This window comes from Syngnathoides biaculeatus, chromosome 9 (genome assembly GCF_019802595.1).
Source record: "Syngnathoides biaculeatus isolate LvHL_M chromosome 9, ASM1980259v1, whole genome shotgun sequence".
Classification (NCBI taxonomy): Eukaryota; Metazoa; Chordata; class Actinopteri; order Syngnathiformes; family Syngnathidae; genus Syngnathoides; species Syngnathoides biaculeatus.
The window spans coordinates 2,503,988-2,516,558 of NC_084648.1; the positions used below are offsets into that span (position 1 = coordinate 2,503,988).

The window sequence follows — 12,571 nt, forward strand, 5'->3', positions numbered from 1 at the left end:
TAATTTGGAATTTTGTCACTGGCATTTGCCAGTTCGTTGCTTTGTGTTAGCGTGTATGGTTCACGGCATCCCGAGTTACTCTGCTACTTAGCTTCATAGTCATCAAACCCTGTTTCTCGTTTTTTGGATCCTGCTTTCTTGGACTGTGTAATTGTACATCTCTTTTGTGAAGAATAAAACCCACTGAACGTTATACCTTTGCCTAGAGTCCTGCATTTGGGTCCGCCTCCACACTGCTGGGATGTGATAATACACAGACATACAGACAAAAAATATTTGTTCTTTAAATTATTTTTTAACATGCTGTAAATTATAGCCATGCTACTCACAACCAAGTAAAAATGTGTTTAATCTCTAAATTGCAGTGTCACAAAAGAAGGAAAGTGTACACATCTATCATAAACTCTAGGTGGCGGTGGCATATTGGTATGAAAGTGTACAGCTTTTTCACAATTTCTAAATGCCAGCATACTTTTATAAAATGTTTTTTTTCCATTTCCCCCTATATATATTTATAATGTGCACTCGTGACAATTTTTTTGGGGGGGTGCATTATACATGAAATATTACAGTAAGGAAGCAAAGTTGTCTTTGCAGGATTTAGTGCAACAAAAAGAAATCTTTGCAAAGCAAGGGAAAAGTACATTTCGTCATGAGTTGTTAACCTGTACTGAAGACCGGCCAAACGATCACCTTCATTAAAAGGGAGCGAGACATAGAGAAGCAAAGAAAAAAAGAAATACATCCCAATCATTCTCACATTATTCTTACATATTGAATTCGGCCAGCTCCACGTGCCTTTATCTTCCTGGTCATTGGTCCATGCAAAGGATAAGAAATAAAAGAGGAAAACAAGGAGTAGTCAAAAACAATCAACACGAGTACTGTACTGACTAGGAGTACAGTACACGGAACAATAAAATGTAAAGGTTATAAAAAACTAATAGAACTAAGAACAACTGCATCCATGTATTCATTTTCTGTAGCACTTATCCACACAAGGGTCGTAAGCATGCTAGAACCTATCCCAGCTATCTTCTGGCGAAAGGCGAGATGTGTCCTGAACTGGTTGTCAGCCAATTGCAGGGCACATATAAACAAAAAAACCATCCGTACAGACATTCACATCTACGAGCAATTTTAGAGTCTTCAGTCAACTTACCGTGCATGTTTTGGGGATGTGGGACGAAACTGGAGTGCTCAGAGAAAACCCACACAGGCATGAAGGGAAGTTCCAAACTCCACACAGGTGGGGCTAGAATTTGAACCCCAGTCCTCAGAATGGTGAGAGAGACGCTCTGACCAATCATCCACCGTTCATTCCCTACGTTAACCAGTTCTCCCCAAAAATGTTGGTTTATATGAAACAATTTGTCCAACTCTGTTCACAACTTCATAAATTGATAGCAGTGGTAGCAGTACCATTAGGAGTAGTAGTAGTAGAGCTTGTTGTACAAACTGCACTTGCACAAACCCAATATATGACTGAGGTAAAAGATAAAGTAAACTGTCTTCAGAAAATTACCAACTCGCATATGGAAGTTTGGACTTTTCAGATCAATTGTGAATTAGGAATGGCTATCTCTCACGTATCTCTCAAAGTTGCAAGAAAATAATTTTAAAAATTCCACGGATAAAATACATGGACAGCCAATTGTACAACAAGTTGGAGCCTTACTGCAGTGGTAAAACAAGGGCGAAAGGAGAAATTGCTTCACTCCTTTGCAGTAAAAAATCAATTATTGAATCAATTCATGTGTCCTTTTAGTTCTTCAGGGCTCTCTATGGCCTTACATTCCTTCTAGGAATGATGGGAAAGAAAAGGACTCTCTCTTTCTCATCATCTGCCATCACTCTCACAGTACTCAAATCAACCTTGGTCTATAGCCCCTCTCGCTCCCTTCGTGTATTAATCAGCTAGCGGCATGACGGAAGTCTTCTGTGTTATGAACCATCTTCAGCTTGGTGGGAGACAGCGGCTCAAATGTCTACACTTCCACTCACTAGTTGAATGATTGGAATGCTTTTCTCATCAAATATCTCCAAATTAAATGTTAGGTCAAGGTTGAAGACAAGCACCCATGTGCTCTTTAGTCTTAAAGTTGTTTGGAAAATTTCACAAGAAAAATGGTCCCCCTTGAACATATCTCTCTTTCTCCTTTTTTATTTATAACACCACCATGCACTCAAGCTGCAAGTAAAAGAACATGAAGTCATTTACCTTCCAAATAACAGCTTGAAAGTCATTAGGATGCCCCACTGGCTATTAGTAAGGAGAATTGTGTCTGGTGTTATTGAGACCTCAGATAACCTCCCATTTAAAGTTGACAATATTTATTGGTGGACCAGCCTGGACAAAACCCTCCTTTTATATTGGGTCTCTTTCTCTGACCATGCATATGTACAGATTTGTGCTAAAATTCTGTGTCCCCACATTTGATGCTTAAATGACATGATTCATTAATATGTTGTATTTATTTTTCTCATACTCTGCAAATGAATGTATAACCTTCACAGACTGTACGTAGCCACAAATAATCCAGGATCATCCATCCATCCATTTTCTTGACCGATCATCCTCACGGGGGTCGCGGGGTGTGCTGGAGCTTATCCTAGCTCTGAACAGGTATAAGGCGGGGTACACCCTGAATTGGTTGCCAGCACATAGAGACAAAAATCATTGGTCATAATCACACCTAGGAGCAATTTAGAGTGTCCAATTAATGTTTCACGTTTTTGGAATGCGGGAGGAAACTGGAGTGCCTAGAGGATACCCACGCAGGCACGGGGAGAACATGCAAACTCCACACAGGTGGGTCCAGGATTGAACCGGGGACCTCAGAACTGTGAGGCCAACGCTCTACCAGCTGAGCCACCATGCCATCAATCCAGGATTAACATTTCAAAATAATGATAAAATAAAAATACTACAAACATATTTTACCAAGGATGAACAATGTATTGGAACTACCTGCACTTACAATAACATTAATAATAATTTTAAAACTAAATAATCAAACCAGGAATTTGCTATTTTTTTGACTAATGTCCAAAATGACTGTGGAAAGGGAAATTTTCATCACTTTTCCGTTTAACCGCTGGTACAGGACACATTCATATGTGTGTGTCCCTACCCACTGCAGTTGTCTACTTCCATGGAGGATGTTGGCATTCAACAAGTATTTTTTCTAGGATTCATTATTTGTTCTAATGCCAATAATCTGATTTACATATTTTTCTGTGATTATGCATGTGGAAGTGTGATTTAAATGAGCAATTTGCACACACACACACCACAGTCGGCATGGTTAATTTGTGACACACTCCAATCTGGATGGTTTACATTTTTAATCTCGTTACCAATTTATTTCATGATCTTTAAAATTTATAAACGCCTCTTTGCTGTGCTATATGCATTGTATCCATCCATCCATTTTCTGTACTTAGTGTTTCAGGCCACTGGAGCCTATCCCAGCTGACTTCGGGCGAAATACACTGTATGTATTCCTTACTATGTATTTTAATCACATTTGCATTGTTTGTTCATTCTCAGATCTTAAATACTTTGTATGCTTGGCGCAATATTCTCAAATTTAACTTGGAAAATAATTTAAAAGGATGTTTAAATGTTTTTCCAACATCCATTAAAATGTAGACGATACTAAAGAAGAAAATCCTTATGTATTACAAAAGCTGCAGATATTTTATAAAATCATGCATTTAAAAAAACATTGTATTTGATGGATACATTATTAAGTATTTAATGAACTGGCAAAATTTCCCATGTGCTAAATCAGGGGTGGCCAAACTATGGGAGTACATACATGCATGAATGCATCTATCTATCTATCTATCTATCTATCTATCTATCTATCGTTTAGGTACTTAGTGTGCTGTGCTGTCATGCCAATTCTGCACCATGTTGCTGATTTAACACTAAAATTAAAAGGTACTAGTACAAGTTGATGGTGTACCTTACCAAGTAATGGGTCCAGTTAAGTTTTTAAGTTTTTTGTGTGTGTGTGTGTGTGTGTGTGTGTGTGTGTGTGTGTGTGTGTGTGCGCAGATAAAAGATATTCCTGCTGCTTGCCCGCTACTGTTCTGAGAACTGAGAATTGCCACAACAAAAGCAACACCAGATATGCACTGGCAAAAATAAAGGGATTAAGAAAACAACACAGTCTCCATTAGATCGGAGTGTATAATCTAAGTATTTACATTACAATTTGTTTTGTTATTTATTTTTCATATGTAAGCATCTGCTTGTGGCCTGGCCTTGGCCTGTCTGTCAAATTTTAAACATCAATCTGGCCCCTGAGGCAAAAGGTTTGGCTACCCCAGTACTAAATAGACGTATCTGCAGTACTTTAGGGTTACATTTATCAACTTTTCGGGGTGCAGGTTTTGTATTGCAAGCTATCTTTACTCCAAGCTCGGCTTTTGTTTGTATTTTGTAGTTTTGTAGTTCAATATGATTCAATATCTCTATAAAGAACACCATCAAAGAGAGTTTTATTGAGTATTTCCTGTGCATTTTAGGTCATCTGAAAAGGTCTTTCTGCTCTGGTGTTGGTCTGTTTAACTCCCTCCATCTAAACGACCCCACTTCAGAAGTGGATAGTTGAAAGTAAGGAAAACTTGCTCTCGCTGTATTCATCCATCTCATCCACTTTCCTGTAACACTTCAAACAAAAAGACTCACTGGAAAAAAAGAAAGCAGTGAGTTCTGAAATGCAAAAAAAGAGAGCCTACATTTCAGAAGAAGTCAATTTTGAGGATATTTTATTTGGATGTGCAGTCTCTTCCTAGCAATATTTATTGTCATAGAGTCTGAATGAATGTCAAAGATGTTTTTTTATTCACTGTGTATTTTTTATCTGGATCACAAACTAATACAGCATGACTGAGGAAGCAGTTTGACAAGGACAAATCACAATAGCATTATACAGTGGTCACAAAGGAAATACATGATGTTTTTTTTCTTGTAAATGTTTTGATATTTAAAAGTAATGTAATCCATTTATTTTTTATCGATAGCTGTTATTTTTAAAAAGGCAGAATTAGCAAAATGAAAAATATTATCGTCTAATGGTTCCAAAGGAGATGAGCCTTATATAGACTAATGTGAAGACCAGTGTTGAAGCCCTCAGGCATGACTGCAGAAAAAAAGCACCTTTCATCTCCAGCTAAAGTAATCTCATGGCTTGAGCATTACTTTGGTGAAAGTAACCAAAATACATATCATATGTACAGCAGGTCCTTGAACCTTGAGAGCATCAGAAGAATCAGAACAAACATCAAAACCTGTAGTACAATTTGAGAGGTAAAATTGTGCACAGGATTAAAGAGATGAAAGTGATGAAAGGAAAAGTGTTATATGATAATGAGGTAAAAACTTCCCTATTTTCATCCATCCATTTTCTTAGCTGCTTATCCTCACAAGTCTCACTTGAGTTCTGGAGCCTATCCCAGCTGTCAACGGCGAGGAGGCAGGGTACAGCCTGAACTGGTTGCCAACCAATCGCAGGGTGCATGGAAACAGACAGTCGCACTCACAATCACACCTAAGGGCAATTTAGAGTGTCCAATTAATGTTGCATGCTTTTGGAATGTGGAAGGAAACCGGAGTGCCCGGAGAAAAGGGGGCAGGGGGAGATCATGCAAACTCCAAACAGACGGGTCTGTGATTGAACCTGGGACCTCAGAACTGTGAGGCCAACACTTTCCAGCTGATCCACCTTGCCGCTTCCCTATTCTCGGAATAGACTAAATGTGACACTCGAGCGTAAAAGACTACATATAAAGTTCGGCTTTAATGAAAAAAAAAAAAATGTCATGGGCATCATTCCCTGCATAGCCGCCAGAGTGAGATATACTATGATTTAAAATCTGAGTTACAATTTAGACTATTGGGAAAAAGTAATATTTCCATCCAGATCTCAAACGTCTCAAATGAACTTTTCTGCCATGCACTATTCTGTGCTCACAACATTTTAAAGCAAGTTTGCCAAGTAGTGTACTTAGGCTATTTTGTTTCTTTTCAAGGGTACTAAAAAAGTTTTTCCACTGAAATAAGCAAAGTTTTTGCTAGAGTAAGATTACCAGCTATTATACAATGCACAGTATATTGTACCATCACAATATCACTTGAAATATTCCTCATTCTCCTTGAAGTCTTGACACCCTTGGCACAATGCTCATTTCAATGGACCATTGCTACAATGGGCATTCTAACTGCTCTAAATGCTAGACGACTGCTTCCATTGCACAAACTTTGCACAGGTGTGAGTTGAAAAAAAAGGTTCCATGACAATAGACTGTTTTTTTTTCGTGCTCAACATGTTTGTCATACTAGGGCGGCTCCAACTACTGGAGACAAATTCCTTGTGTTTTGTTTACTTACTTGGCCAATAAAGCTGACTCAGATTCTGATTAAACAAGAACCACCAAGAACCCAAGACTCTTAAAGACGCATATATTGTACAACTTGGAAGCCTGGGTCCAATCCATCTCTTTTCTGAGCTGCTTATCCTCACAACGGTTACGGGAGTGCTGGAGCCAATCCTCAGAACTGTGAGGCCAATGCTCTTAACCATTTGCTCCACCGTCCTGCCCAAACTCTTTCACTTTGTTATGTTTACAGTGTGCACTGAAGTGTAATGCATGCCATCAAAGCAAAACAATTTTGCAATTTATTTCCACACAGTGATTATCTCTTTTCATTACCCATGCTTTGCAGTTTAATAACTCACTGCTTTATGGGACTGAGTGTTCAAATTAAAGCAGCAAGTCATTAAGTGAAGCAATCTTCACTTATTAGTCAGTTAATCCTTCTAATTGATTTGAATCTTTGTTAAATTGCAGTATATAGCCGAGACAGTCTCTCTCAAAGGATCTAAATGCATAAATAGCAAATACACACACACATGCATGGCCATGCACATGCATTTACATGAAAGCATGCGAGGTTCTAGCACTCTCGTGACCCTTGTGACAATAAGTGGGTCGGAAAATGGATGAATGAAGATGAATTCTCAAATGTCTTGGAAAATTTGATGTCGATCCAATGGAGGTGGTGGGGGCAAATAACTCAACTGTTATACCTTAGTAGAGCTAAGTTGTGTTTTTCCTTTTCCCATACCTTGCTGCACCATTTTCATTAAAAAAAATCCAAGAAAAACATGAAAAGGTAAATTACTGTGATGAAAGCAGACTCACATATGAGTAAAAAAAAAAGCTCTAGATGTCCCTGAGTAATTTTCTCCAGCCTTACAATTCACGAACAGTTGGGCATGGGTGGGGAAAGGTTAATGAGGTCCGTGGACATATTTAAGTCGCCTGCGGTTATAACCAGCTCATCCCGTATTCAATCACGTTGTCTTCCGTCGCTATTTCCATTCATGTGAGACCATCATTGCGCCTCACTTCAAGGGAACATATTTTGCCAAACGAACTTTCTCCAGTATTCAGGATGAAATATTGTGTCTGCGATGCTTCAGTAAACGTGAAATCCTCCCACGCCGTGGTTGCGAGACGACCAGGGATTGGTCGCCACCGAGGCTTGGTCAGGAGGCAGCCGTGGATTGGTCACCAACAAGGCCAGGTCATGAAGCAGCTGGGAGACATCAGGAGTGAAGAGGATGATGGAGAGAAGGACCCAAGCCATGACCACCACCATCACAGCCATCCTGAAGTCTCTCCAGCTCAGGGGTGGCTCAACAGAACTCCTCAGCTCCTGTCGCCGTCGAGACAGGGGCGTTGGACGGCTGCGGGCCGGTCGCCGCTGGTACTCCTGGACAGGAACGTGAGAAGGCGGCGGCGACATAGCGACCTCCTCCTGGACAGGAACGTGAGATGGCGGCGGCAGCGGCATCACCACCTCCTCCTGGACGGGAACGTGAGAAGGCAGCGGCCCCATCGCCACCTCCTGGACGGCAACATGAGGCGGCTGGGGAACCGTCGCCACCTCCTGGACAGGACCGTGAGAAGGCGGCATCACCACCTCTTCCTCGAGGACGGGAACGTTAGACAGCTGGGGGACCGTTGCCACCTCCTGGACAGGAACGTGAGAAGGCGGCATCACCACCTCCTTCTGAACAGGAACGTGAGGCGGCTGGGGAACCGTCACCACCTCCTCCTGGACAGGAACATGAGAAGGCGGCGTCAGAGCCACCTTCTCCTGGACAGGAACGTGAGAAGGCGGCGTCAGTGCCACCTCCTCTTGGATAGCAACGTGAGAAGCTGGTGGCACCATCGCCACCCCCTGGACGGGAACATATGGACGTGCCCGTCTCCGTCGGAGCAGGAACAGGGGACGACCGCGGATCGGTCGCCGACAGAGCAGGAACGGGGTGCGACCGCTGACCGGTCGCCGACAGAGCAGGAATGGGGAGCGACCGCCGACTGGTCGCCGACAGAGCAGGAACGGGGAGCGACCGCGGGCCGGTCGCCAACGAAGCAGGAACGGGGAGCGGCCGCGGGCCGGTCGCCGACGAAGCAGGAACGGGGAGCGACCGCGGGCCGGTCGCCGATGAAGCAGGAACGGGGAGCGACCGCGGGCCGGTCGCCGACAGAGCAGGAAGCGGTGGCAGATCCGTTTCCAGGGTGACGTGAACGAGAGTCGGCAGAGAGTCAGTCGAAACTGACACGTGAGCGTGTCTCGGGAGCGGGTCAGTTCCAACTGCCGCGTGAGCTCTGCTCGGAACAGCCAAAACTTCGACGTGGGAATGGCGAGGAGGCGGATGCGTTTCCACAGCAACGTGCGCTTGACGAGGTGGCGGGTCCGTTCCCACTGCAACGTGCACTTGGCGAGGTGGCGGGTCCGTTCTCACTGCAGCGTGAATCTGTGTCAGCAGCGAGTCAGTCGCCATTGCGATGTCAGCCCAGCTCGGCTGGTTCGCCAGTCCTTGCCGGACCTGGGCCGTGAGAGCCGCCAATTCGGCGCTCTGGCGCTCTATCTGCGCCCGCATTTCGCGGCAGAACACCTCGTGATTTGGCGGCTCCTCCTCCCTCTGGGCTGGGAGCTTCGCCACCAGCTGCGGGTCTGCCGGTTTCGCCGTTGCCGGCGAGGAGTGGGAGGACGGTGTCTTAGTCGCCGCGCAGCGGGAGGCACAAGGGAGCGCCCGGCCGGGGCGTCTCCTCTGGCCACCACGCTGAGGTCCCGGGTAGATGGCCAAGCGGGTTCGTGTACTCGGACCTACCGGGCGAAGACGCTCGGGTGCAAACTGACAGGATAATCAGCCCGCATGAGGCGCAGGTGTGTGCCTCCCAATCAGCGCAGCTGCGCAGGCACCCGCACACCCGAGGCTGGAGCGGCAGGATCATGACCCCCACATCCCAAAAACATGCATTACTGGAACTGAAGACTAAATTGTGTGCTTGTAAGTGTAATTGGCTGTTTGTCTCTATGGGCCCTGCAATTGGTTGGCAACTAGTTTAGGGTGTACCCGTCTCATGGCCGATCATAGCTGGGATAGGCTCCAACACTCCCGCAAACCTTGTGAAGATAAGTGGCTCAGAAAATGGATAGTTTAATGAACCTTTGTGCCCCCCTATGTTTGTCCTATAATGACACCCCTGGACTATAAATAGAAGACTTTGCACGAAATAGGTTGTTTCTTCACATTTCACTCCATCTTCCAGACAGTTGTGACCAAGAAATTCTTTGTACTGTTTACTCAAGTGGAAGGACACAAACCAGACTGCTAAAACCTATATGTGTGTATGTGTGGCTATGAACTCGATTTCTCCCACTGAACTGGATTTCGAGTTCAGTGGGAATCTGAAAATAAAATATTACGTTTCAGTCCATGACACATTGTGAATTCTTCCTTTCACTCTACTCTACATGTTACATAAGATGACAACACGCCCTTTGACAATACAATGTCAGCACATGCCATCTTTGCAATGGAAGCAAGCCACAAGCAGACTGTGTCTACTCTACATGGGTTTGATTCCAACATAGCGCATAGTGAGGATCATAGCTGGCAGCATTTCTTTTCAAGTAAAAAGTCTTACCTGAGTTACAGTGCACATGCGGGACAAGTCTTCTAAGGTCTTACAGGGACCATGATGGAGACAGGTTTGCACTGCAGGCCTCTGTTGGTTCCACATTAGAAAATGTATTTGATGTTCCTTCAAGACATCAGTGATGCTTAACTTGGCCATCCAATTAAATCTCTTTGCAGATGCTTTAGAACAGAAGCGTATGTCTCAGATACATCCAGGCAGAGCCCGAAAGCAAAATCATATTTCCATTAGATTGTAATTGATTCTGTTGATCAATACTTTCATGTCAGCACTCTTGTATCACACACACTGACCCAAGGCATTTTATCTCTACCATCATCTCCCTCCTTTAGATTAACGACGTACATCTGTGGCGGTGCGTTGTAACGTCTACAGCTGGTCAAATCAAATAATTTGACCGAACAGCTGCTGCAGTCATCACCGGGGAGCAAAATGAACGGGGTTTGGCAATGAATAAAGGGAGATCAAATAGAAGAATTCATACATAAAAACACAAACATTAAGGTCTCAAGTTTAAAGGACACAAAAGAACATAATAGGATTTGAACGTTCAAATTGAGTTTGGCCTTTGTACTGAAATCTCAAGGCTATTCCTTAAAAATTTTACTGTGACCTCCCATCAAAGAGTGCAGAGATTTTGGAGATTTCAAATAAATAAAATAAAGAACTGAGCCAGACAGCAAATACTGTGACAGTGCAGGTATTTATTTTCATATCTGATTTTGACTTAAGAGCATGATTTCTTGTTTTGACTTTCTGACTTTTTCCATCAAACCTGTACCAATAACCTCAAATAATTTGGGATTTTTTACGACTCTCTCTCATTTGGCAAACTCCAAAATTTACTAGAAAGTGAACAAATTACGTAAAAAAAATAAAACGAAATAGTAAACTGCTCTCAAAAAGCAAACACCCTTTAAAAGTGTCGGTTAAAAAAAAATCTTCTGACAATTTAATCTAAAATCCTTTTTGAGTGATTGTAAATTGGTGTGGGTCGCCACATATGATTTATTTGGCATTTTTTTTTTTTTTCACCAGAAGCCTTCCCTGACTCAATCCACTGTTTTTTTTTTCATTCTAGGGTTGGAAGCTACAATTGATGGATATTTGTACGTAAGCCGGGAATAAAGCCTGTAGCATCTGGGGGAAAGGCCCCCTCTATGCATCAGTAATCGATTTTTTTTTTATTTTTTTTTTTTTTTACAAAATGCTTCGCAAGCTGAAAACAACCATGCTGTGTTCTGTATAAAGGAATCAAGCTTCTTATTTATGTTTTCAGGCAGAACTACATTTGAGGCAACTGGCTGTTTTATCACATGCCGTGAAGTCTAATTTACTTTCAACCTACTGCGGTTAATAGAAATCGACCACAGCATAAGTGCCTTTGTTGAAAAAGTGACTGAGGTGAGGTCACGTTTGTCAACTAAGAAACGGTCAGAATGTGTCAAGTCCTGAAATATACATCATAACAAATATGTATAAATGCATCATTTCAGTGTCTGTCCAGGTCAGTCTGTCAGGCAAAGTAGGTGAACATGGACTCTCCAATGATGTAAGACATGGCATGAGCAGGTCCTTTGAGACAACAGCTTTAAAAACCATGAAAATAAAACGAGTTCTTGGGAACAATGTATAAATGATCAGAGAATGGACACATTTTTTTCTTCTTCTTATTTGGTTCAGTTCTGATGTATGATAATTTAATATGAGAGAACTGTATGCCTTTTTAATACTTGAACAGATTTTTTGGGGTAAAAGAGATCTAAATAGTTCTCTGTGGTTGTGTGTCCCATATTGAGACGTTTATTGGAAATACAGCCAGACATAAGAAGTTTTGTGAGGACACAGAGAAAAGAGAGACGAGTGCAGAACATTAGCAAAAACATAAAACCAATAGAATCATAGCAGACAATATTTTTAGGAATGAGTCCTGTCATGTTACAAAGGATAAACAATATCTCTGAAGGAAAGGTACATGCCATGGGCCGTGGATGTAACAGCTATTAAAAAAGATAGAAAGCCAGACAATGCAACTAGTCCGTAATGAGAGGAGTTATTCAGTCAACTAAATCCTAAATCAGATTTGCTGTGCAAGCATAACGACAGCAATACTCGGCCCCGGACATCCAAAAAGTGTGGGCGAGTGTGGCCATCTTGGAGGGACCCAGTCGATACGACACCACCCGCACCCAGGGAAGCAGGGTAGCTCGTTGGCTTATTTGAAAAAGCCAAACTAGCCACCAAGAGAGGAACATGGGAATCGAGTAGCCCCCTCCCGAGCCAAACGCGGCCTGCACCCAACACCCAGCGCACACATTCCAGTTCCCTGCCTCACCTCATCAACATTTTCACTGTCAATCTCTGGCTCATTTCCACAGGGTCTCTTTGTTTATTTACAGAACGTGTCCTTGTTGACAGGTGTTAAACTCTCCTTTTCCCCGGTTTAGCTCTCCAAGTTTGGAGATCAATAGCGTTCCTGATCCTTCTCTTGATGTGGAATCACATCTAAATACAGTACTTGGTGCATGCAATATTTGAT

At 42.7% G+C, this 12,571-nt stretch overlaps 1 protein-coding gene across 2 annotated transcripts; it reads right to left on the reverse strand.

The window, feature by feature from the left end:
- Positions 1 to 379: 379 nt before the first annotated feature.
- Positions 380 to 10,334, reverse strand: LOC133506208 (uncharacterized). 2 transcript variants are annotated; one of them, XR_009796424.1, is made up of 2 exons: positions 10,021 to 10,334; positions 380 to 808 (listed from the first exon to the last, which is right to left on the reverse strand). XR_009796424.1 is itself a non-coding variant. In XM_061830124.1 (2 exons), exons 1-2 carry the CDS (start codon positions 10,168 to 10,170, stop codon positions 7,496 to 7,498), a joined length of 792 nt encoding a protein of 263 aa, XP_061686108.1. In that variant the 5' UTR covers positions 10,171 to 10,334; the 3' UTR covers positions 4,967 to 7,495. The 2 variants fall into 2 exon arrangements, 1 of the variants encoding a protein (XP_061686108.1); XM_061830124.1 differs by lacking the exon at positions 380 to 808 and adding an exon at positions 4,967 to 8,137.
- Positions 10,335 to 12,571: the final 2,237 nt, after the last annotated feature.

Excerpts from the sequence above, each read along its gene's own strand:
- LOC133506208 (XM_061830124.1), bottom strand. The coding sequence starts at position 10,170 with ATGGCCAAGTTAAGCATCACTGATGTCTTGAAGGAACATCAAATACAT. Across the intron at positions 8,138-10,020 it reads GCATGTGCACTGTAACTCAG|GAGGAGGTGGTGACGGTTCC; the intron begins GTAAGACTTTTT and ends GTTCCTGTCCAG.